General features: G+C 35.4%; 1 protein-coding gene across 5 annotated transcripts in view; it reads right to left on the bottom strand.

Annotated features, from left to right (window-relative positions):
* Window positions 1-26,908, bottom strand: part of Bx (LIM domain-containing protein Beadex) — an 83,666-nt gene that overhangs the window by 15,471 nt on the left and 41,287 nt on the right. For all 5 annotated transcript variants that reach the window (XM_089103029.1, XM_089103005.1, XM_089103013.1 and 2 more), the window contains exons 2-3: window positions 18,285-18,416; window positions 12,842-12,966 (exon numbers count right to left, since the gene is read on the bottom strand). In XM_089103029.1, the coding sequence (XP_088959155.1) occupies window positions 12,842-12,966; window positions 18,285-18,407 (248 nt within the window). In that variant the 5' untranslated portion in view covers window positions 18,408-18,416. The remainder of the gene's footprint in view (window positions 1-12,841; window positions 12,967-18,284; window positions 18,417-26,908) is intronic.

The following is a 26,908-nucleotide window of genomic DNA, read 5'->3' as shown; positions in this document are numbered from 1 at the left end:
GCTAGACAAGGTATTTCTCTCGGCGGTGTCTTGAATAATCTTGTAAAAACGGGTTTTTCAAAGCGTCTCTGCCGTTTGACTGTAGCATTTCTTGTAGGACTTCTCTAGAGAGGCCCATATAAAAGGATTGTACCGCACTTTCCGCCACCTAGTTTACATCTTAGAATGCTAGCTGTGTCGCTAATTCCCGCCACATTTGACACAGTTTCCACCACGCTTTGCACAGCTTCCTCAATGCTTAGCACAATTTCTGCCATGCTTGCCACGAGCCACCTAATGTGAGTGATCTCTCAAAGTGGTTCCAAAAATATCCCCCATAATCAAGTTCGCCTATATTCGTGTTTTTTTTTTTTTTTTTTTTTTTTTTTTTTAATTAATATATTCGTGTTTCTTTGGAAATGCTCCTGCCCTTGCCGAAATAAACTTTTTCGTACATGTCTGACCAAAGGAGACAACGCAACTACCGGTACATCTAATCTTAAAAGGTGCTGTGAATTATGATCTAAAAATAAACAGCATATTTTTTTCGTAGAATATTTCATTCGTTTGTTTTGTATCACTTGAGTTAGAGCGGAATAAAAATGGATTTCTTGATGACAATTCTTGCCATCAAATTTCAAAAATAATTACACGGTGTCACGAAAGTTAATACACGGTATCCAGCTTCGTCAATTATTTGATAGTAATCAAACACTAGTGTGAATTATTCAAGTAAATTGTTTTTGTTCGTTTTTCTTGAAATCCTATATCAATCTCATTATTTATACTAAGCACACACCCTTCCAATTTCCTTCCAGTTTTTTATACGAACTTAATAACCGCAACCACAAACAAATCAACTTAGAAGTTGAACTAACATGCTTCATGGATACAATGCAATTGAAAAAAATGAAAATTAATTTTCTTTAGATTGAGAAGTGTGACCACAAAATAACATGAGCTGTAATCTTTAGTCTATAATTGAATAAAAATTTTATCATTTCCTCGATCTTTTACAGATCTAGGTTGCACCACTGTCTGGCACATACGCCTGAAAAAAGGGCGGGTGAGAGGAGTTAACTTCTCAGAGATTTACAGTAAAAAAAAAAAAAAACATTTTTGTGGTAGTTTTGACGAATGTGCTCCAAGCAATAAACTCACAAGTACGTGCTTCTTAAACCCTTCTAATACAAATTTCGTTAAAAGGTAACAATTCTCAATATGGGCACCCACTAATAGGATATATCAAACAGTTCGTGGTAACGAACTGTAAGTAAGGAGCGACCCGGCTCAATGGTAACCGAAACTCTAGAAAACGGCAATAGATACATCAAAAGAATCAGATTTTAATGCTGATTTCAAATATATAAGTTTCATCAAGTTTCATCAATCCTACCCATCAAAAGTTAGGCGCCTGAGAAAATGTGGCTGATTTTCGAAAAAAGGGGGAACGACCCCCTAAAAGTTATAGAACCTTAATGAAAATCACATCATTATATTCCGCGTATCAGAGAACCCTACTGTACAGGTTTCAAGCTCCCATCTACAAAAATGTGGAATTTTGCATTCTTTGCCAGAAGAAAGATCACAGGTGCGTGATTATTTGTTTGTTTGTTGTTTTTTTTTTTCAGGGGTGATCGTATCGACCCAGTTGTCCTAGAATATCGTGGGAGGGCTCATTGGAATGAAAATTGAAAGTTCTAGTGCCTTTTTTAAGTGACCAAAAAAAATGGAGGGCAACTAGGCCCCCTCCCACGCTCATTTTTTACCAAAATCACCTGATCAAAATTTTGAGATAGCCATTTTGTTCAGCATGTTCGAAAATATTATAAGTATGTCTTTTAGGATGACTTAATCCCCCGAAGTTCCCGGGGGAGGGCTGAAAGTTATGAGCTTTACCCAATGTTAACATGTAGCATTGGTTATTTGGAAGTATACAGACGTTTTCAGGGGAGATTTTTCCTGGTAGTGGGGGGGTCGGGGGATATGTGGGAGGATCTTTCCATGAAGGAAATTTTCATGGGGGAAGGGACATTGCTATGAAGGGGACGCCGGACATCCCAGCATTATTTAAAAAAAGATCAGAAATTTAATATAAGAAAACAAGTATTTCAACTGCAACAGCAACAACATCGAAACTTTAAACGAACAGAAAATATTACATATACAATTGAGTTTACACCGTAGTCAATGCCTCGCTCTTTAAGCCAAAGATTTTTTAGTACTTTCATAAGAGCTATTTATTCTAATTAACGGCCTTTGTGATTAAGCGGTAATTTTTCAAGAATTGGAACAAAATTCAAACTTTCGCTTAAAGAGCAAGGTATTGACTAGGGGGCGAACCCCCTAATAAACGTATTAAAAATATATGAACATAGAAGTTCGTTACGTAATTTACGTATATTTATTACTAATAAAAACGTTCGTAAATAAAATTAAATAAGTTTCGAGAAAGCCATTTAACTAAATAAAAGTAAATTAATATGCAAATTTTGTTTTAATTATTCATGTACGGTGAGCCAAGATCAAAACCTGCATTTTTTTAAAAACATTCAAAAATTAAATAAAAAAAACAAGTTTTTTAAACTGAAAGTAAAGAGCGACATTAAAACTTAAAACGCGAACAGAGATTATTTCGTATATAAAAGGGACTGTCCCCTCCTCAACGCACCGCTCTTTACGCTAAAGTTTTACTCTGTCTCCCAACTTTATTTTTTAAAACAATAAAAAATTTTAGCGTAAAGAGCGAGGCGTTGAGGAGGGGACAGTCCCTTTCATATACGGAATAATTTCTGTTCGTTTTAAGTTTTAATGTCGCTCCTTACTTACAGTTTAAAAAACTTGTTTTTTTTATTTAACCCAAGGGGCTAGGCACAAGGCTGCATCGTATAACAGTACGTAAGAAAGCCAGCCATTGCAGCCTATACGATAGTGGTCATGACTATGAACAGGGTGGAAAGTTGTTACCACCTGGCTACATTAGCAGCCGACAACGTTCTATTACGAAGGGCTACAAAACCTAGTGCCTTGTTGAAAAATAAATGTTTAAAATAATTGTAGGGACTATTTTGAAAGATGGCTTATTATATTTGTACATATTCCTCAAATAATTAGTTGTTTTAATATGTATCTAATCTGTTGTTATCGGACGACTGAAATTCCTTTCTGGATGTCTCTAGTGCAAACCCAGCTGGTTACGTCTTGTTTTCTTCTTCCCTACTTAGAATACGTTTCAATATCACAAGGATTATCTATTTAACTAATCCTAACTTCCCCGGATACAGTCCACATCGACAATGCTTAACCAGCCACGACTTATCAGAAATAATTTGAATGATGGGTACACTAACCTAGTAAAAAGCAAACCATATATAATACTAATCTAAAATAAAAAAGAAAACCTCTTTGAATAAATTTTCAAACATAAAAGAATGACTATTTGACATTGATTAAGGAATGGTAGATATTATCTATGTTAAGCTTAAAATTAAAAAGTAGTGATGACAACAAATTTATGGGCATTTCGAAAAAGTACTTCAAACCCCTTGAAAACGGTGACAGATCAAAAAAAAAAGTATACAAGTGAAGCCACCGTAGTTGAAATCCTTCAACCATAAATTTTCAGCCCCAAATTTTTGAAACTGAAGGAAGTCACATTTTAGTTGGGGTAGCAGTAATGTCTCCTTTTTTCCGGGCGCTGGTGCGCACCGAGATATCGTAGATAGTTGTTCAAGGGCTCATTTGAAAACTACGGTAATGATTTTACATATGGACATTTTGGAAATTTTTCTTGATGTAACTAAAGTGAAATGCAATTTTTTCTAAAGTGAAGATCCTAGTAAAGATCAATGGCTTCAAAAACACCGTCTAGTAGATTCAAGCTAAGACGTAACCGAAAAGTTTTCCTCTGTGTGATATGCATTATACTTTAGAAATTATGGTCTAAACGAAAAACAACCCTAAAGACCAAACTCAGGGTTTGTTCAGTTTATACAAGTAAGGAGCAACCTTTGCGAATAGAACTGAAAAACACCCAACAACCCTGAACGTAATACTAACATTGAATAGCAGAAAACAGGAAAGGCGTAAGTTACTATAAGTGGACAAGGACTACGAGGTTAGCCCTTTCATGCTTATATTCGTTCTAGGGAATAAAGTTGTTGTTTACCGGCCAGTTTATTTTGAAGGTGCTAGCAAATAATTAACGCGCATTAATGATAATTGAATTCTTGAACCTACTCTTATAGTCTATGTAGGTGATCTTTCTCCGTAGATTTTGCTGAGGCAAATTTTACATGAACAAGGTTAAATGAACAAGGTTACATGAACAAGGAACACTGGTTAAATTTTTCGTGGGTTTCATTTGAATTTGTAGAATTTGAGCTTTGTTTGGTTAAAACTGTTTGGGATGAGTTTTTTTTAAATTACCTTTTCCTTAGGTTGGGTCTTGCCGGGTTGAGTTCAGCTCGGTAGACTTTTACTGCAGGGAGGAGGGCATTTGGAATTGGTTGAGTATCGTGAGAGTTAAACTTTGTTTGGGTTGAGTATTGCTCGATTGAGTTTTTCGAGTTTTCTTTTCTTAGAGACGGAATCTGTCCAATGTCCAAGGTAGGCTAGAACATTAGCAAACTGAAAAGAATATGATATCAGCTGTATTCCTTGCTTGGCTTGCTTTTTTCCAGGATTAGGAGGCGTAAGTCATCCTGGCCATTAAGATGATTCTTCTAACCTCGGGTCCTTATTACTTTTGAAACTCCAATGACAAGTAATCTTGCCTAGTGGATAAGGAAGTTCAGTGGAAAATAAAATGCCAACGTCATTGTTGTTAATAGTTGTCATTTCACAAAAATTTAGGCTACGAAAAATCTAGGCGTCTTCTGACAATCAGACTTCTTCAGTATGCTAAACGATGAGATATTAATCGCTGCTGCTTTTACTTGCTAGTGTTCGATAAATTTGAGTTGGTTAGGAAGAAAAAGCAGTTATGTAACACTAACATATATATATATATATATATATATATATATATATATATATATATATATATATATATATATATATATATATATATATATATATATATATATATATATATATATATATATATATATATATATATAAATATATATATATATATTTATATATATATATATATATATATATATATATATATATATATATATATATATATATATATATATATATATATATATATATATATATATATATATATATATATATATATATATATGTATATATATGTATATATATATGTATATATATATATATATATATATATATATATATATATATATATATATATATATATATATATATATATATATATATATATATATATATATATATATATATATATATATATATATATATATTTTGAGCAGCTATGTATTCAGACGGTGAGATTGGTTATATTTATTCAGTCGATATTAATTTGCTCTTAATCTTTATTCATTAAATATTCTCTTAAAACTCTTTAATGAATATTTCTTCTTTTCAGGTTTGCCTGATCTTACTTTTTAGTGGAAATATCCATTGGAGTTTTATTTGAACGCTTGTCGATGTCATTTTGGGTCTTATCCCACTGAGAAGCTATTCGATGAAACAAAAAGGTGTATATCTCTTAAGCTTTTGGCAACTTAAAAATTGCCTATTAATCAAGTATTTCGCCTAAAAATTTTTCTCAAAGGCCAGTGCCATATTACATCAATACGGCAAAAATGCGCAGGATTCCCAACTAAAAACAGTTTCAGGGGATAAAAATAAAATGTTAGAAATATATATATATATATATATATATATATATATATATATATATATATATATATATATATATATATATATATATATATATATATATATATATATATATATATATATATATATATATATATATATATATATATATATATATATATACATATATATATTTGTAATTGATTTATTATTCAAGGTCTAAATAAGCTTTCATTCCTCTATAATTTATTCAATTAATTCTAGTGCTTGTAAGTACATACTTACAATAGCATGAAACCATACTACATGTAAGCAAGCATCAACGAACGTTCTAGTGGGAATTTCTAAGGGATCGTTAAGAAAAAACATCAGCTACGTTGAGCAAACGTCAACTCAACATTCTTTCAGTAATAGTCCTAATTGTTTTTTGTGAGTTTCACAAGAAATCAAATAACCAGTTGCACGTTACAGTCAAATCTAAATCAGTGAATTACATCAATGAAATGTTTTACTTCAGAAAACTCAGAGATACGATGAACCCGTTAAACCCCCATTCCTCAGTAGCCAAACTTTAAAACTAGGTTTACCATTACTACTTTGCGTAAGACGGGCGGTACCTTGCTTTCGATTAATGGTTTTATTCACCATCCCCCCTTCACTAGACAAAAATTATCATTGTTCCAGAAGAGAGTTGCTAATGACGTAGAAAAGGGCTGTACTGAAGATTTTTGCTCAGGGGAAGGGGTTTAAAGTTCTTTTTTACCTGCATTTCAAAATCAATTTACAAGTTGGAGTAATATTTCTGGGGGGGGGATCAAACCCGGTACTCTTCCCCTCATGAGCAAGCCCCTGGCGTTGAGGTAACCTGAAAAGACACCAACTTCACCTAGACATTTCTCAAATCGTCTTCTTCAAAAAGTAATTACTCTCCTAACGGTCGTATACCACGTCAAGAATCACAATCCTGGACAATAACGCTTTTCCGTCGATGCATACGATGTCGAGTTTAATTATAAAGGAAAACATTCCACCTCCTTATAAATTCCAAACTACTACCTTACTTAGTGATGATACAAGATATATCACATGATATCAAATAGCAGACCATACAGAAAAAAAAGTTAATACCACTTTATTTAATAGCCAAATGTTAATTACTACTGATACGTTTTTTTTTCTCAGCTCAGTATGAGATAGTCCAATCGATTTCATTTCCTATCATGGATATTGCAATTCTATCCGTGATCCAAGCCTAGCTCATTTATCAAAGTTTTTATGATCTCAGCGGAGGTTTGTCTTTCATGGAAGCAATCTTTTCTTATTGAGTCGTCGAAAAAAAATTCTTATATTACTAATATGATTTGTAACTCATTTATAGAATGCTAGTAAAAGAATTTTTTGCTGACTTCGTTACCAATTCTATTAGCAATTCTATGAAAACACAGTTCTAGTCCATGGTTGTCGAATACGATATGCAAAGGATGATTCAGATTTTTATCAGAATTTAAATCATATTTTAATCATATATAATAAAAAGTATAAAAGAAAGCTGCGTAGTATTTAAAAGAATACATTATCTCTTTATACAGAATAAGAATACAGAATACAGACTATATGTCAGAAAAGACGCAAGTGTTATAATGGGATTAAAGGTAGAAACAATAAAAATTACAAATTTTAAGCCGCTAAAAATCAGAAAATAATGCAAATAATTCGGTCTAAACCTCCGCTCAGCCTTCCTTGGTACAAAAGAAATAGCAAATGGAATATAAAAACTTGAACAATTCGGTCAAGAAAAAAAAAACGTGAAAAAGATCAAAAATACTTCAATGTGACTAAATATTAAATATATTTTTAAAAAAGCTTATATCTTGAAAAATTTTTTTAAACCAACTTTCCCTGTTTTGGGAATTAATGCCTTCAAACTTTTTATTGTTGGGTGATAGCAGGGAGAGGGGTGCCAACTGAGTTGCTCCTTGACTTTAGAGGGAAACATGCTCTTGAAAAAAGACCCTTCTCTGCCAACTAAAATGATTTTTTTTTTCATAGACCCTTGTTGTGGTAACTGGTGACTTTCATATATTAAGTTCCGTAACAAAACTCGCAGTCCAGTTCTCTTTTTTTCAATTAAAATAATTAATAGTAACCCAGGCTTATATTTCAAATTTCCTTTCAATAATAGCTTGGCCAATTTTTATATCAGGGCTTGGTCCTAATTGAAAATTTTGTCTAGTAGAGATTGAATTTCATGTGGGTCTGATTATGACGGGAAGTTGTGAATTGGTGTTTCTGATTAATACGGACGGATCAACTTACATTACATACTATGTTCTCTGAAATTGTTTGTGACATTATCAAATTGTCTAGAGTTTGATATCGTTTGATACTATGTTTCTTATAAAGTTTTGAGCCGAAATTAGTAGAATAGCCCGTCTTGCTGTTTCAGTAGCCTGCCAAGGACAGTAAAATGAAATTCGATAGTTTGAATTGGTCAAATGGAAATTTTAATAACCTTTTAATAAGAAAAAAAACACCGTATGCTATTGTGCACAGATACTGCTATTAGTGGCAAAAAAAAAAAAAAAAAAAAAAAAAAAAAAAAAAAAAAAAACTGGGGGTGTGAAATCAACAAAAAAACAAGCCAAACACTTTTATCACCCAACAACTTAACAAAGCCTAGCTTTTGAAGCTGTAGTTGTCTTTGGAAATCACCGAATTGTTAATGTTTGAATTTTCATGGACAAAACTTATAAAATTTGGCATATGAGTTTTGCTTATTCCTTTTTAATGCTCAACTAGGCAACACTGACAAAAACAAACTTCCACAACCACATGAAAAATCTTAGAAAATCGTGGTGACCATGTATTAACAGTCTTAAGAATAGTCCAGGGGGGGGGATATATTTTATTTTGATAAACTTTGGTACTATTACTCTTCACTTTAATAGGAGACAGACTTCGGTCGATTGATTTTATCTGCGACCTGGAAGTAATTATTTCGTTCTGTATAAGTATCAAATAAAAAAACAAGCTTTTTCAACTGAAAGTAAGGAGAAACATTAAAACTTGAAACGAACAGAAATAATTATGTATATGAGGGGGTTCACCCCCTAGTCAAAACCTCGCTCTTTGCGCTAAAGTTCAAATTTTGTTTCAATTCTATAAGAATGACCCATGAATCACAAAGGCCGTTTTTGATAGTGCTAAAAAAAAACTTTAGCGTAATGAGCGAGGTATTGACTAGGGGGCGAACACCCTCACATACATAATAATTTCTGTTCGTTTTAAGTTTTAATGTTGCTCCTTGTTTTTTAATTTCATTTCTGATCGTTTTGTAAATATTGCTGGGAAATCTGGCACCCCCTCCATTGAAAATTCCCTTCCCCCTTGAAAAATTCCTCCATAGAAAGATCCTCCCACGTAACCTCCTCCCCCACTAGAAAAAAATCCCCCTGAAAACGTCTTCATACTTCCCAATAACCAATACTCTATGTAAACAATGGGCAAAGTTCAAAACTTGCAGCCCCTCCCCTGGGGACTGTGGGGGATTAAGTAATCCTCAAAGACATAGTTATTAGATTTTTCGACTATGCTGAACAAAATGGCTATCTCAAAATTTTGATCGGGTGACTTTGGGAAAAAATGAGCGTGGGAGGGGCCTAGTCGCCCTTCTGTTTTTTGGTTACTTAAAAAGGACACTAGAACTTTTAATTTCTGTTCGAATGAGGCTTCTCGCGATACCAGTTTCTCACTTCACATCTGGTTGACAAGATTTCTCAAACGAGCCATATCCTTTAGCTAATAGTATGTTTGCTGTTTAAATATCGTTAATTACCACGGGAAAAGCTGTCTTGGTCATTAGCAAGTCTATACCAATCCTTTAAATCCTGCATGTTCATTCTTATCACAACTGCAAATACGAGTCTATGTATGCACACTATTATTTGAATGAAGGGACATTCAAACGTCGCTTTTATCACTTCTGTTGACAGTAGAGAGCTTTCAAATATTTGCATATAAAAACAGGAGGATGATCTCATTTTTCCAAGTGTACAAAGCCTTTTTTCCCCATCTTTGATAATGCACTTTTCTAGATTAAAAAAAAAGACAGCTTTAGAAGAAAGCTTTAAGTAGCTATTTGATATGGGAAGCAGCAATCCGCTCAAAAATGCTTTTTTTCATGAAAGTAGTTTAAGAGGCATTTCGTCAGAATAATTTAATTGTACCATCGACAGAGATGGGGGCAGGATGTCCATTGGGATGGGGGAATATTTTTTAATGACTGTGCGGTCTACCAAGATACATACCCTAACTGGCGGATCCAGGGGGGGGGGGCCGGGAAGGAACCCCCCCCCCCCCCCAAGATTTTTTCTGGTGCCCTCTTATCCTGTTTTTTCTTCTTTTTCTACTTTTTTTTTAATAAATTTGTCAATTTGGTCAATTATCGGCATCTTTGTCACATTGGGCCCCCAAAGATTTTGCTCATAGGTGCCCTTGTCAGATTGGGCCTCTCCCAAGATTTTGCTCTAGATCTGCCCCTGCATACCCCTATTTTCATGATATTCCAAAATTATCACAAATGTCATTTTGTCTATTCTCTTCTCTAATAGAATATTCCTAAAATTAATCCCTTCTCCCAAAAAAGTACTACGCAACGGCGCAAGGATTTGGACGCGAAGTCTTAACCAAGTATAGCCACTTGCTATCTGATTATCAAAAAGTTCGTGGTAACGAACTGTAAGTAAGGAGCGACACGGCTCAATAGTAACCGAACTCTAAAAAATAGAATTTTGATGTCAATTGATACATCGAAGAAGTTGGCTTGTTTTGCTGATTCCAAATATATAAAATTCATTAAGTATAGTGTTACCCTTCAAAAGCTAAGCACCTGAGAAAATTTGTTTGATTTTCAAAAAGGAGGGAAACACCCCCTAAGAGACAAGGGATATTAATGAAAACCACATCATCACATTCAGCGTATGCAAGAACCCCCTTATTGAAGTTTCAAGCTCCCATCTTCAAAAATGTAGAATTTTGTAATTTTTTTTTTTATCCCGAAGAAAGATCAAAGATGCGTGTTTACTTGTTTGTTTGTTGTTTTTCCCCAGGGGTAATCGTATCGAACCAATAGCTCTAGAATGTCGGGAAAGGGCTCATTCAAACGTAAATTAAGAGTTCTAGTGCCCTTTTTTAAGTGAACAAAAAAATTGGAGGGCAACTAGACCCCCTCCCAACCCCTTTTTCCTCGAAGTCGTCCGATCAAAATTTTGAAATAGTCATTTTGTTCAGCATAGTTTAACTGTCCAATAACTATACCTTTGGAGAAAACATGACCTTCCACAGCCCCTAGGGAAAGGTCTTTAAGTTATAAAATTTGCCCATTGTTAACGTATAGTATTTAATATTGGGAAGTATGCATACATTTTTTGGATACAGGGGGGGGGGGTATTTTCTGCTGGGGGATTTTCCACGGAGAGAATTTTCCCTGGGGAAGGAAGTTTCCTGGGGGTGAACTTTACAGGGCTAATTTTACACTGGGGGAATTTGTCAGAATTCATATATGAATTTCTTTTTATTAGTCTTACTTCCTCTTTGCCGAATCAATTTTACAAGTGGTGATGTTAAGAATAATTGTCTGGGGGGAAATTATTACCAGGTTGGAGTTGTCTAGAATATCTAGAGGAGGGATTTTTTACGGGAGCAACTTTCTACTAGGAAGCGGGGTATGTACGGAAAACTTTTCCACAGGAGGGGATTTCCAGAATGATTTTAAACAAAATCTTTTCAAATGTAAGTCTTTTCCAAATGAAAGTGCAATAAGAAAAGAAATTCACCTAGAACCGTCTCGAAGAAATTTTTCGGGGGAAACTTTCAGCTAGAATTGAATTGTCTGGGAGAAATTTTCCTGGCGGGGGGCGCAGATTTTTCGTGGCAATAACTTTCCATGGAGTGATTGTCCTTGGAGAGAGGGCATTTTTAATGGAGGATAAGCCGGATTTCCCGGCATTATTTAAAAACGATCAGAAATTAAATAAAAAAAACAAGTTTTTTTCTCCTGAAAGTAAGGAGCAACATCAAAACTTAAAACGAACAGAAATTATTAATTATATGAGGGGGTCTGCCCCTTCTCAATACCTCACTCTTTACGCCAAAGTTTTAATTTTTGTCCCGATTCTTTAAAAACGACTCCTGAAAAACAAGGACCATTTAATTAGAATAATAAGTTTTTTTTAAGTTCAGAAATACTTTAGCGCAAAGAGCAAGGTATTGAGAAGGGGGGCAACCCCAGAAGCGCATCCAGGATTTTGTTCGGAGGGGGGGGGGGGGGTTTTATAAATTGTTTTTAGGGAGGGGGGTTACATAAAAAACCTAAAAAAACGCATACACAGTTTGTTTATGTCCACTTTTGTTACGTTTTTACGAGTCAAACAAATATTTCTGGGGGGGGGGGGAGTTCAAACCGGATAACCCACCTGGATAAGGCCTTGGGCAACCCCCCTCATATAATTAATAATTTCTGTTCGTTTTAAGTTTTGATGTTGCTCCTTACTTTCAGCTGAAAAAAGCTTTTTTTTTATTAATAAGTTTCCGAGAAGTCACCTTGGTATTGGTGTTAACCAATACCAAGTTTTTTTCAACTAAAAGTAAGGAGAAAAATTAAAACTTAAATCGAATAGAAATTGTTCCGTATTAGAGGGGGGCTTCCTTCTCAATACCCCACTATTTACGCTAAAGCTAGGTCTTCTGTCCCATTTCTCAAAGAACGACTACTGAAACACAAGGAGTGTTTAATTGGAATAGGGGACTTTTTTAAAGTTGCTTTAAAACTTTAGTGTGAAGAGAAGGGTATTGAGGAGGAGAAAGCCCCCACTCATATACGGGATAATTTCTGTTCGTTTTAATTTTCAATGTTGCTCCTTACATTCAACTGAAAATGAATGTTGTTTTTATTTAATCACTGTAAAGGCCTATACAGCATACAGTTATGTTTGTTGTTTATTTGTCTCGATCCAATAGCATGTCCGAATTCATACTGTTTATTTCAATAGAAGATAAATATAAATGGTATACCACACCTTTTCGCTTAAACTTGGAAAACGAATCTTACCTTAGATAATCCCTTCGACACAATATCAAATTGGCTCGAGTGAATAACGTAGACCCAACTTCTCCAAGGCGACAGTCGCAACATCCACATTTTAAACAGTCTTCATGCCAGTAGCCATCCAAAGCCTGTAAAATTAAAGGTTGCAAGGAGTGTTTGCGATGAGAAGCATGAAGAATTTTTTACATATACATCTACGATCCTAGGGAATAATTTTGCAAAAAATACACGAAAATAGGGATTTTTGAACCTAAGAACGTAATTCGCAGAATGAGTACTCACTCTAGATTTTATTTTGAGTAGAGAGAGGGAGGAAGATCTAAGGGATTCAAATTCTTCAAAACAGACACTTCACATCTAAATTGGGAGGAAAAATCACTAATCATGGGACTTATTGGAGGACTAAAGCCCAGGCCTTCCTTACGCGCATATCAGTTTTGCGCGTATCAGAATCTCCTTTGAAAATCATCTACCCCCACCCCCTCTCTTTAAGTTCTAGCTTCCTACCGATGATTACGTGATTAATTTTTCATATGAAAAGAAATATAATATATGAGAATAGAAACACAATATATGAGAATAAATAGAACAAAAGAATACATGAAAAAATAGGAAAATACAGAAAGTTTCGCATGTGAAAAATTTCTCCGAAAACTCCAGAAAGATTAACAAAACAGAAAACAAGTTTCAGTGCTTAATATTCTCAAATATCCTCTCTGGCACAGCTTCTTTTTTACTTATGAAAGAAAAACCTGTAGATAAGACAAATTCTAGAGAGGGGGGAAATGTGGGGGGAAGATATGATGCTTCAAAGGGGTACTTTTCCTCTTTATTTCTATCTCTGGTTCTACTCTCAAACGAACTATATTACGTCAATTTAATATCGCAAAGAAAAAAAAACTTCAATTTAAAACAAGGGGGAGACCGTGGGATTCAGCCATCTTACTATCCCTTAAAAAAAGTTACTATGTTTGCTTTGAGAAAACTATGTAGCAGTGTTGAATGTAACGTCTCCGTTAAGCAATTGCATACACACCAAAGCCAGATGGCCTTACGTAAACGTTAATCTCCAGATTTTTCGATTAGTTTTTGTTCAAGTCACTGGTTTTTAACGGTTTTTGGCGCCGCTCCGCTAAGTAGACATCGCCATATTGTCTACTTAGTACTGAACTGAGAGGTCCTAAACTCATCCTCTTCACCAAATGTGGGAAGTACGAACCTGACAGAAGAACCCTCTAGTCGAGTCTCACCCCAGAGGGGGAGGACATCTAAGCAGCGGACCACTTGAGGGAAGATTGGAGGCTATTTACTGATGCCCTGTGTGCCTCTAGACCCACTGGAAGAACTAAAGTCTAAGGAAGGATCTGGCCTTCAAATCCCAGTTATTCATTGGTTAAGAAACACTACAGTGCCGGTAGACTGTATCATGTTGCTTTAGAAAGAATTTTCCGACATTTAGAACAATAGATGAATAATTTTTTACTACTTTGTCTTATTAAAATTTTAATGAGTTTGGCTTAATTTATTTTAATTAGTTTATTATACAGCTTGGTGGGCATATCCTTCCATGTTAAGAAATAATTAAATAAAACATCAAGTAATTTCCTGGTCATTCAAAGGACTGCGAAGAGGCGGATCAATTAATGAATTTCAATTATCAACAATACAAAGAAACAATTACCACCACAAATCTCATCTGAATTTCTATTAACTTCCTGTAAATATTAATAAAGCGAGAAATTAAATTTCCAGCCCAGGACTCACCCAAAGAACATCATGAAATGTGAAATTTAATAAGAGGGAAGCGAACGTAAATAAACCAAAAGAAATGGGAGGTAGGGAGACTTTAATTGTGTTAAATATGAAACTGTGACGCCAAACTTGGGGATATAACCTTCTTTTATTAAATTTTGGTCCAGGGCTTGAGAAAATTAAAATTTTTAAATTATAGATTTTCCTGTCTTAACAAGACTGAAAGTTTTATGGTCCAAATTGGGAGATTTGATAGATTTTTTCAATAGGATTAATTTCGGAAACGGTGTCGGCATATCACCGGAGTCTTCGAAAAACTTAATTTGAAATTGGAATTGTGGAAATTTTAAAGCCAATTAAAATGGACCCTTTAAATAGCTTCGCCAGTGGATCTATTTTGGCAGTGGCAATATTTAGGATCAAATGATGCAGGATTTAAGTGTGAAATCACCCTTCTCAAAGGAGAAAAATACGCAACTACCCGTACCCCCTAAAAAGTGAGCTTTTGGATTTTTACCTGCAGGTAGAAAGCGGATTTTGAACAATCCCCATTCCAAAGTTGATCCCCTATCTCCTGGAAATATGACCAGAAAAACGTTACTTTGTTATCTGCTGCTAATCAAGCCTGAACACTAGTCTTAATAATGTAAGTTCAGGAGGAAGGTGGGCTAAGTTTGTTTAATACATTCGGGTTTAATCCCATATCAAATTTTAATATTTAAAATGAAGTGCCAGGTTGTGTGATTTCAAATTCTTATTGGTACTCGTTTAGAACTTGTTGCTTGTCAGCATTAAATCGATCAAGTAAGCATTGGCACATTAATAAGATTTGCTCCCTCCCTCCTCTTTCTTTTAACATTGAATCCCCTCAAGTGTAAAGGTAAAGAATACGGCATTGGACTTTACAGTCCCTACCGGCAGTGCTGATCTCCATTTCTTGGCCCTTCAGCCAGGAAGCTCAATGCGGGGTTGGGGACCAACCATCCTGTGCTTTCACACACCCTATCTTGTTTACATTCCCCATTTCTCCAGGTACCATTTAGAGCAGGGTCGACTCTGGCTGAGCTTACAGAGTCACGCCAATGACTCCCGTCCCAAACCAAATAATTGGGTACACTAGGATTTGAATCCTTGCCCTCTCGGTCAAAGAATCCTAAATCCAGCACGCCAATCCACTTGGCTAGGACGGCTTCCCGCTAAAATTGTCTTAAATCTCAAGTAAACATACCAGTTTGTTATTTAAAACGTATATTAGTTTCTCAAATCATTCTAAATGTTTGTTTTTACTTTATAAAACAAAAAACCAATCCTTTACCCTTGATATACCTTCTTGCATCTTAATTGCTGACGAAACGCGAGCATGCAATTTTGACTATTGTATTTTGATACCTGCCATTATTATGCTTATTTTGTTCTGCATTTTTAATATATTAACATAACAATAAGGGATAATAATATTGTGGCCTTAGTTTCTAGTCCTCACTAGTCCCCACTAATACCTGCACTAGGGCATGGAATCACACACTTACTGCTGATAATTAACAGCAATTTAGTTTTTTGGGCCATTGGGAAAAAGAGTAACATCATTCAAAATTAGCATGTAACTTAACAATATTGTGCTGTCTGTATTCATCTTATCAGCAAAATGAATGAAAAAGCCCGTATTTTTCGTCTTCGCATCCGGAAACTTTTATAAACGAATAAAAAACTAGACTAAACAGCTAACACTCTAGGAACGATATCAATCTTCCAATGAACCATTGAATTTCGTCGTGTTTGTATTATTAGTTACTTTGATGCATTTTTTTTTCATTTTAATGTCTCACTTAGTAGTACTACATGAGAATAAGAAAGCTTGGCTCACAGACAATGTTCCACTGTAAACGACAATTCCCTTATCCTTCAATAACTGAGATTCAGATTTACCTGTCTACAAAATTACATTTTTGAAAGTTGCACTGGTTTTTCTATAGATTGAAAAATATGTTGAAAACAGACAAATAACATGGAAAAATAGAAAAATTCTTCTGTTTTTCAAGTGTGTTCAGATCATTCTCTAAGAAAAAGACTATACAATATCATAATTCTGGCTCGGTAAACAATAAATATAGAACTACTGAATCCAAAGATATGATGTCCTTTCAATGCAAGTTACAGGTGTAGTGTAGACTTGTTGTGAAGTTGCACGTTTCAGAGGAAACATAAGCCTTAAGCTGTCTGAGCTAAAGACGTTGGCACGCACTTCTCCTCCGCCGTGCCCTAGCAATGTATTTGTCCATCCACTCTTTGCATAATATTCTGCAACTATTCTAAATTGTTTTAATCATTTTATTCATATTTAAAAACGTATTTATTATGAACTTAAGGTTTGACCATGGATATGTTATGTTATCTTAGAGATTTTTAATACCAAATTTTTATTCAAACCTTCATGGACCTTCCTCTTCGTAGAAAATTTCTCAGGAAAACCCTAAGAAAATTTCTACATCCACCAAGGTGCCCTATTCAATCTATTTTACTTCTGTTGATGACTCGAAACCGGCAACAGTTGACAGCTGTGGTCAGGTGATGGATGACATGACAAAACTAAGCAACTCCATTCGTATGGTGCCATACTAAAACAAACTCAAGGATTGTCTCGACATGGTGACTGTCAGTTTTGGACATAATTATTCATAATTATTGCGTTTGAAGGAACGTGTATGACCGTACGCAGCAGACTAGAACGAACCTCCAAAGCATTTTTCTTGCAGTTGTAATAAGGGGGTGTCCACTTTTAGGAATCACGTACACCAGGTGGTACGTACCAAGCGTGACGTAAGTAAACCAAGTTGGCGCAAACTGTGCCAATGCGGGTGGAAACTGGAATAAGCGTGGCAGAAACTGTATCAAGTTTGGCGGAACTGCTTTACCGGCGTGGCGTTCTGATATATGTGCCAGGTAGCTTAAAGTGTCCCCCCTGAGTTGTTCCACATAAATTATTTGAGCAGGCATATCTGAAAAAATTCCATTCCACGGGTTCATTGATTTTGAAAACTATCACTTTGCGGAACGATTTACTGAAGAACTCTCACATAAACTATTTTAAAAAAAGAAAGTTAAATACCTGTTTTGTATTTCCATAGAGAATTTTGAAAAAAAATAGCTCACTGCACATTTTAAAAAGTACATTTTGTCTACCCCATAATTTTCGCGAATCGACGCCATTGCACATACAGTGTAGGGTCTGGTGACTTCATTTAAAAATAAAAGATTCCATATTTTGCGTGATTAATCTGGATTGCAATAGTATTAGAGCTGAGACTTATCTCTGAGTGGTCATTTATCAGTATCTTTTTATTTTAAAGAATGATTTAAGCGAAAATTCCGTCTGCACTAAGTAAAGCTAGGCCAGCTTAGGGAAATTTTTGGAAGGTTAATTAGGCTAGTTGACTGTAAGCTGGCAAGCCAACTAGTGACAAAACCTTCTTTCTTTATCCTTTCCTGCATTTCCAAGTATTTGAAAATACAAATATGCAGCAATTTTGGGTAAAAAAAAATCGCCAAAAGCTAGATGGCGCTGGTGATTTTCCTTTTCGAAAACTAGCCCCAGTTTTCACTCTCACAGTTTCCCCTATTCTTTGGTTTCTGTCAATAAACAGTGAACTAAATGAAAAAAAGAGTAAGGTAACGCACCGAATTTTGCGTTAATTACCTGAAGCAGAAACCTGTCAGCAATGATCTTTCCACATCCGCAACACTTGTGTGGTTTGTCGGATGCTGGTATGGAAATTATCCCAGATTCCCTCTCAGAATTCGGTGCACTTGAACGCACCATCCTTATAGCCTAAAATAGTAAGTTAAAGATTTATTATGGCAGTCTTATTTACCCAGAATGAAAACTATTGACTTTTCTATCCGTAATATAAGTTATCTTTTGGGATTTTAGCTTTGGCTCCCTGTAAATAAGTTTAAAACAAGAAAAAATTCTATGCCCTAGACGTTCCTCCAGGTCTAGGCAACGGAACGCTGTAAGTCATGATATTACTGACACTTTTATACTAATCTTGTTTTATTGCAGTCTTCTCTTATCATGCTTTACAGACGTCCAATATTCAAAGACTAAATCCCAAGACTAAAACAATAGAGAGAATGTAAATTCAAAAAAAAGCTTGTTTGAGGTAAGCAAAATTTCTGACGTTGGTAGGAATATATAAACATTTGTAGTATTGCTCGGTAGAGGGCTTATAAGGGAAAGGGATGAGCTTTAGACGTTCCTTAAATCCGGAGAACAACTTGTAAACAACAATTTTGAAGACAGTGAGTATTTCAAGGCCATATTCAAGGGGGGCTATGGGGTTTGAATTCACCCCCCCCCCCCAATGTTTTTCCGACTCGTAAAAACGTAACAAAATGCATATAAACATTTTTTTTATTTCTTTTGTACCACCCCCCCCACCTTCCCCGGAAAAATAACCCCATCGAAAAAATCCTGGATACGGCAATGAATGTGTGGACATCAATATTTAAACCGAACAAGGATTAGCATAAGTAAAAGCGAGGATGCCAGGAGTGTCGAATATCCAAATTGGACACTCCTGATTATCAATCGGCTACATTTTTTACATTCTATAATGCTTTCAGTAAAAGTCCAAGCTAAACTTTGGTTTTGAATATTCTACTTTTTACATCTTCACTTCATTCAACATCCTTACTAGTAACATAATCCAGACAAGAAAAGCTACCCGCTTGATTGATATTCTCGTTAGCTAGCATCACCTCCTCAACTTTAGCATGACATTCTCGTTATAAGGCAAAAAATGGCTGAAAACTGCGATTTACTGTGGGATTTTATCTAACAAACAGTTCGGGGTAATGAACGACTAGAACGACTCTGTAATACAAGGGTGGTTTAATTAGAACAATAAGACATTATTTTTTAAATTACTAAACAATTTAGCGTGAAGAGTGAGGTATTGAATAGGGGGCAACCCCCGTCATATACATAATAATTTCTGTTCGTTTTAGTTTTAATGATGCTCCTTGCTTTCAGTGTAAAAAACTTTTTTTTAATTTAATTATTATTTAAGTTTAGTGCTAGAACTAAAAATATATGCTGAAATGACACAACTTTCAATATTTTATAATCACTTATTTATTACGATTATCCCTGAGGGGGGGGGATTAAATAAACACTTGTTCTTAACCTTCCTTGAACACTAGTACAAAATTTAATATTTTCATATAAAGAAGACTGAAATACTTCTTTGAGGATGCCCAGATATGTAAACCTAGACGGCATAATTTTAATTAAGATTACACTAATTTCAGAGGGCATTCCTCCTCCCTTCTAAAACCCGGAAATATTCTTAAAATAACTTTGGTTAATATTTACACAGGTTTTTCATCACTTACAGATCATTACCATGACGGATTTGATGTAGAATAAGGCAGAAGAAAGGCTGATGAATGAAACATAGTTTTTATTCACAAAAAGTGAATTATTTGTCCATCCTTCTAACATATTCCGGAGAAAGATGACGGTTTTGGAACGCTTACTCATTCTCTAATCTTATTCAAGCTCCATTACCCTCCTCAGAAACCGCTATCACCGATAGAAACTCCAAAGGATAGTATCAGTTCCCACAGAATTCAGCCATGAATTTTCTTGGTCTATTTAACTGAATAAGTTTAGGGTGACAGTCTTGGGTGAGATAGAACTACAAATACTGCCGTAATGTAGAAAGTAGCTAGCTTTTGAATCGATAGGGGAAAAAAGAGAAGTAAAGGCATAGGAATAATTCAAAAATGTGTTTGAGACTTCCTTGAAACGCTAAAAATTATATGCAAGATAGATATCGAACTAAGTATAGGGACAATGTAAAAAGTAACCAACTTTTGAATCACTATGAAAAATTCGGTCGTAAAGGCTTGGGAATCACTCAAAATTGTTTTCGAAAGCCACTTGAGTCCCTAAAAACAATATATGAAGTAGCTCTGACACTATATCTAGGTTCAAAACATGGATGCTATTGGATTTGTAATAAACAAGAACAGACGTATAATTTGAAAATTATAAGTTTCATAATGCTTCATTAGTATAGTTCAGTGGTTCTCAAGCTTATTTAGACACTGTACCCCTTTTTACCCAAGAAACAATTTAGGTACCCCATCTCAGTTACCGGTACTAATTAAAATATAGCTAAATTGTAAATACAATTACCAGTCCTAGAGCTAAAGGGTTGCTTTTTTTTTTTGGCTGGCCGCATACCCCCTAAAAATTGTTTGACTATTCACTGACAGTTCATGGATGAGACAAAAATAAAACTACAATCAAACAGTTCGTGGTAACGAACTGTAAGTAAGGAGCGACCGGCTCAATGGTAACAGAAACTGTAGAAAACGGAATTTTGATACCAATAGATACATCAAAAGAATGTGATTTTAATGCTGATTTCAAATATATAAGTTTCATCAAGTTTAGTTCTACCTATCAAAAGTTAAGCGCCTGAGAAAATTTGGCTTATTTTCGAAAAAAGGGAAAAAGACCCCCTAAAAGTTATAGAACCCTAATGAAAACCACAGCATCATATTCAGCGTATCAGAGAACCCTACTGCGGAGGTTTCAAGCTCCTATCTACAAAATGTGGAATTCTGTATTTTTTGCCAGAAGAAAGATCACTGATGCTTGTTTATTTGTTTGTTTTTTTGTTTTTTTTTCCCAGGGGTGATTGTATTGACCCAGTGGTCCTAGAATATCGTGGAAGGGCTCATTCAAAGGGAAATTAAAAGTTCTAGTGCCCTCTCTAAGTGACCAAAAAGATTGGAGGGCAACTAGGCCCCCTCCCACGCTCATTTTTTTCCCAAAGTCACCCGATCAAAATTTTGAGACAGCCATTTTCATCAGCATGGTCGAAAATATGATAACTATGTCTTTTAGGATGACTTAATCCCCCAGAGTCTCCGGGGGGAGGGCTGAAAGTTATGAACTTTACCCAATGTTAACATATAGTATTAGTAGAGGAGGGGGTCCGACTCCGACGATCACCACGTGGTTTATGGTTTTCTCAGTGAGAATGAAAAAACAGGAATTTTCTCACTTGAAAAACCATGAATTTTGTCACATTTATGGTTGTTTTCATGGATGGTTATGTGTGTTGTTCGATTTATTTGATGTTTTTCTCAGATGTCAACATCAAATTATGGATGTTTTATGGTTTTTGTCAGTGAGAATTGGAAAAACAGGAACTTTGTCACATTTATGGATGTCAACAGCAATTCATGGATGTTTAATGGTTTTTGTCAGTGAGAATGAAAAAACAGGAATTTTGTCACATTTATGGATGTCAACAGCAATTCATGTCTGTTTCATGGATGGTTTGTGTGTTGTTCGATTTATTTGATGTTTTTCATGTCTGTTTTATGGATGATCCAGAAATAGTATTTGATGTTGTTTCTCGAGCCAAATGTTATGACTTTCCCGGAAACAGTTAGATCACGTGTTTCCTTCTGAGCCAATCAGCGAGTCGGATACATCCTCCTTCTCAGCCAAACAGTGGGCTTGTTTACATATTAGCTGTGATGGGAATATAGGCAACGGGTTTTTTTTTGCTATATTTTTATTAGTCTGTGAATAGAATTCAATGGAGTGAGAACTGTTTTGACTTTACTCAGTTGGATATATATTTGTGTTGATGGCGATGAGTGGAATGTTTACTCTATTAGAAGTTGATAGTGGAGTTGATGATAATAGTACAAGTGCACCAAACATTGCGATGGAAATCACGAAAGGATCGCGGATTTGTCTGGAATGGGATGCAGTATATGCAAGAGATGTAATATCCTTGAACAAATTTAAAATGGAGGATCAATTATGTTTCGCTGCAAAAGTTGATATAGCACATGTGAATAGACTTCAATGTGCTTTAAGTTCATTAGTGAAACATATTGAAGACAATAAACTCTATCACTAATTGTACATGCTTTTCTGGTTAGAGCTGACGAATCAGGGTCAGTCTAGAGTCACCAGTCAGAGTGAAAGGACCGAAAAATGAATAAATTTGAGAAAGAGAGAATTAGATCAAATCTAGTGTTTATGGAAAAACATTTGATTTTGGATGATGATTTTCTCGAGTTATCTCTTAAACGCAGGATATTCTCTTGTCGGGCAACACTTGACAATATAATGAGGAGTGATTCCCCCCCATTGGACTATTGTATGAAATTTTTAAAATGTGATTCAAATGCTTATAGTCAATTTATTGATATATTAATTGGAACAAAGCAGAATCATATTGTGGATATACTTTTGAAAACATTGCCAATGGATTCAATGTAGATGGCTCCCCCATCATTCGAAAGAGTTAACGTCACAGAGCTACTCCTCTCTCCCCCATTTCCATCTCGTTGAATTTATCGAACGAAGAGGATCAGTTTCGTCTTATCTATGAGTGAGTTGACATTGGAAACCGAAAAATGTTCTATATATGTCCATTGTGCATGTACACTCTTGGCAGTTGGAATCAATGTGAGAATTGTACAATTATTGATGACTATAGTGAAAAGTTTAAATTATGTAATCCTTGCAAATTACATAGAGGCTATGTAGTACAAATTAAAGGATGTAATTCATGTCTTGAGGAGGTGTGTGACTCTCATCCTAGAGGGCACCTGTGCTCCAATTATCACTATGATAAATGTGATCAGTGGGAGAATACTTACCCCGCTATGATTGGAAAGAATCCCAAACGTGATTTTAGTTTATTTCTACGAGATTGGTATCTTCCTGGATTTAAATTATTCTGGGAAGAAGAATCTGGTCTGCGACTCAACTGTTGGGGTAACAAGACAATTTGGTTTCTACGTCATCGTTATGCTTACACCACCTACTATGACTATAAACCAAGCTATTTTTATTTGGCTGTGACGGAATGTGATTCACCACTTGAAAACACTGTATGTGATATTGCTTCAAATAGACAGATTGAAACTCGTGAATTTCATAATATGAATGTAAATAGAATCATTGACTATACAAAGAGATATGACAAGAGTGAAGTTACATTGTACTGTAGAAAATGTGACCCTGACTTTGCAGTCAATCAAGATCAATATACAGTGAATCCAAATGATTTATCGGCATTAGTGGTTCACGATAGTTGCCTATACATCAAAGATGAAGAAATCTAAAGTGAACATTTATAGACATTGTTGTATATATATATACATTTTATTAATAAACAAATTCACAAACATTTTTTAAGCACTTTACTCATAGGGCACTAAAATCAATACTATATAGGTCTGAGAGGATATTTTCCACTAGAAAGTCGTTCAGACGTAGATTGTCACCATAAATGTGGAGAAACTGCTTGTAAGTATAGCCACGACATTGGAACACAAAATATTGGAGTACATGGAGACAACAGCTTTTAGTCGTTAGATCCTTTACCCTCTTTCGATTTTGAATAATACTATTGAAAGTGCACTCAAAATAGATGATGGGGTGAGGTGTGTGGAATGTATAGGATAGGTACATGGGATCAACAAATTCGATCGTCTTGTTTGTTTGATAGATGCACACCCAGTGACCCGTCAGCACAGTCGATGGACTGCTCTTAACAATAATCAAGGTCTTGTTGACACGTTGAATTTTTCCAAAGAAAGTCCGAGGGCAGACAATAGGATTTGTACTGGGACATGTAGGGGTCCATATTAAATACATTGATTATTTGACTGGTGTTCATGGCGCCAAGTCTAGTAGAACACTGCCTTCGGGAGTGATTTCCCAATAGGTTGCATATTGATTTAGTGAGATTAGTGCAATACTCTCAGCCAATGGGTCGGTAAATGTACACTCTAAACGCACAATCCCTGTACGTACTATACTCATATCCTGTGTGCCGGACAAATCCAGTACAATGATTCCATGTGTTTTATCAAACATATCTCCAGCTATACCATTTTCAAATAGTTGCGAATCATGATCTAGGGTTTGCATGGTCAACTCATACAATGTTCTATAGGATTTATTAAAATATAGATTGTAGAGTGGGATGCCGTTTACTTTGCACACAAGAGATGAAAGTCCAAACATCTCGAATTTATGTGGGCATTCAGTCCATGATCCTATTCCACTGGCGCTCTTTACAAAGGTCAAAGCCAATTTCGAGGGGATTTCACCATTGATAAAGGATGAATCGGTAAAGGTGCGTGAGCCCATGGCAATATGACGCTGAGTGGTGATTGTATGGGGAACAAGTAGTTTAATGTTGTTGCCATTGGCTCTCAGTTTTTCCACGGCCAAAGCAACAGAACACATAACCTGTTGTTTGCGTACATGAAGTATTGCCGAGGTGAGGGAGAGACTTACATCAGGATTGGCAGCAAGTTCTTTTCTCAATATGAAATTGGAGGGTGCAAGCGTTAGTTTTATATCCACTTTAACATTGGGTGGCATCCATTGGGGTATATTAAATATTTCATGATATAATTTTCCAACTAGACGTAATTCACTAGTTGTAGCATTTTTAAGTGCATCTGTACTATCAGTATTAGTAATATATTCATATCCATTGGAGGTGCCTCTCAGTTCCTTGTATGACTTGGGTGTCATCAGCATGAATTGCATATAGCTGGTATAATTTGAGAGATTGGTGCTTGTGCTCACCAGCGTGCCATTGATGTAGACACTAATTTGACGAAATAAATTATGTAATATACAATTTTCATAAGATTGTCCATCGGCCCGAATCGGCATTGAATTATCGGATTTCAGGACTTTCATTTGCAAATCTATAAATGTTGAAGACATGTCCATAAAGTAGTCTTTATTGGACTAAATTTGAAAGTGGATATTATCGGAGAGGGGTTGTTGTGGATAAAATTGTTCATATTATCAATGCTTGACACTCACATCAACATATTCAGCATTGAATAGATTCAATGAGGCGGTGATTGAAGGTTGAGAATCCTGATATGGTAGGTAGGACATTTTAGGAGAAGAAATCTAGTTTCGATCTGACAATTTTCTTCCTGTGACTTCTGGTTACACTACGTGTCGGCTTTTTCCTTCTTTTCTTTGACAAGAGGGATGTCATACGTTTCCGACCTGAGTGGAGACTGATGAGGGATGCAGTGTTTCTTCACCTTTTTAAACCTTTACCATTCTGTTTTAATCTCTCGCCAAGGGTTTGCGCACTGGACCTAAGATTTTCCGTAGCACTTTTTTTAAATCCTTGCCAGAGCCCCAATCGTATAGTGTAAAGGAGGTAAAATCTGTTACAGCCGGTACAATATTTTTTTTTAGCCAGTGGTAGTGCAGAGCAAAACAGCTTAGCGAACCAACTGCCAAGACCATAACCAGACATTGACGAGCGACCGTTATAGAAGTCCATTCCATTACCATTTTTTCTTGGGCCAAGAGTATTAACATAGCAGTCAATATCTGGACAAGTGAATATCACTTTTCTATTAGGCATCTTGCTGTTGAACGATGGGTCGAAAATGACATGTAATCACAGCCAAACCTTTTGAAATTGCTATGGGATCACCCAATTCGGTTCTTAGTGTTAACTGACAGAGTTCCAAATAGGAAGTGTTTACGGGGATATACTGAAGATGCTTTATAAAGTAGTGATGAATATGTTCTTGATTGGTTTTTCGTTCAAGAACTCGTAGGAGGGGGACATTTGTATTACCAGCCCAAGATGTTTCCACAAATGAAGCATAGAGAAATATACAAGTGTCTGTGGAGAAGGAAGGCGTGTAGTCAGCAAAAATGAAATTTGTGTTTCCGGCACCTTTACCATTGATTATATTGAGCTTAAAGCCAAGAACATCTTTTAGATTATCATTGAGAATAACCTTTTAACTGGCAATGGGTGAACTAATGTAGATCTTGCCCTCTTCCTTTGAATAGTTGAAATAAAATGCTCCTTTCTTACGAGCGGAAACTCTTTTATTGATAGAACGACATAAATCATTCATACAGGTGATTTCATCGTAGGGTAATTCAATAAATGGATAATCCATCCAATTGATTTTTTGAATTTGTTCTTGATCACCTGGTGGTGTCGGCCAATAATAGGGTCTAATTTTTATTTCATATTTACGATCCTTTCTTAGGATGTCATAGGTATTTTTGAGAATACAGTCGACACGAGCCACTTCATACTTTCCGTCAAAATTGATGGCGGGGTAGAGTTTCGTCCAAAAATCACTTGTTCTATTCAGATCATTGTATAGAGGATCAGAAACATTGGACATGAAAGTCACATAGAAATCATTGGGCATTGTTAATATCTTCAGCACTGACCCAAGAATCAAAATCTGAGTTGT

Source organism: Artemia sp. Qi Xiang Cuo, chromosome 2, assembly GCF_049724085.1.
Source record: "Artemia sp. Qi Xiang Cuo chromosome 2, ASM4972408v1, whole genome shotgun sequence".
NCBI classification, from domain to species: domain Eukaryota; kingdom Metazoa; phylum Arthropoda; class Branchiopoda; order Anostraca; family Artemiidae; genus Artemia; species Artemia sp. Qi Xiang Cuo.
Note: the sequence above shows the minus strand (reverse complement) of the source record. Positions and strands in the feature narration are given on the sequence as shown.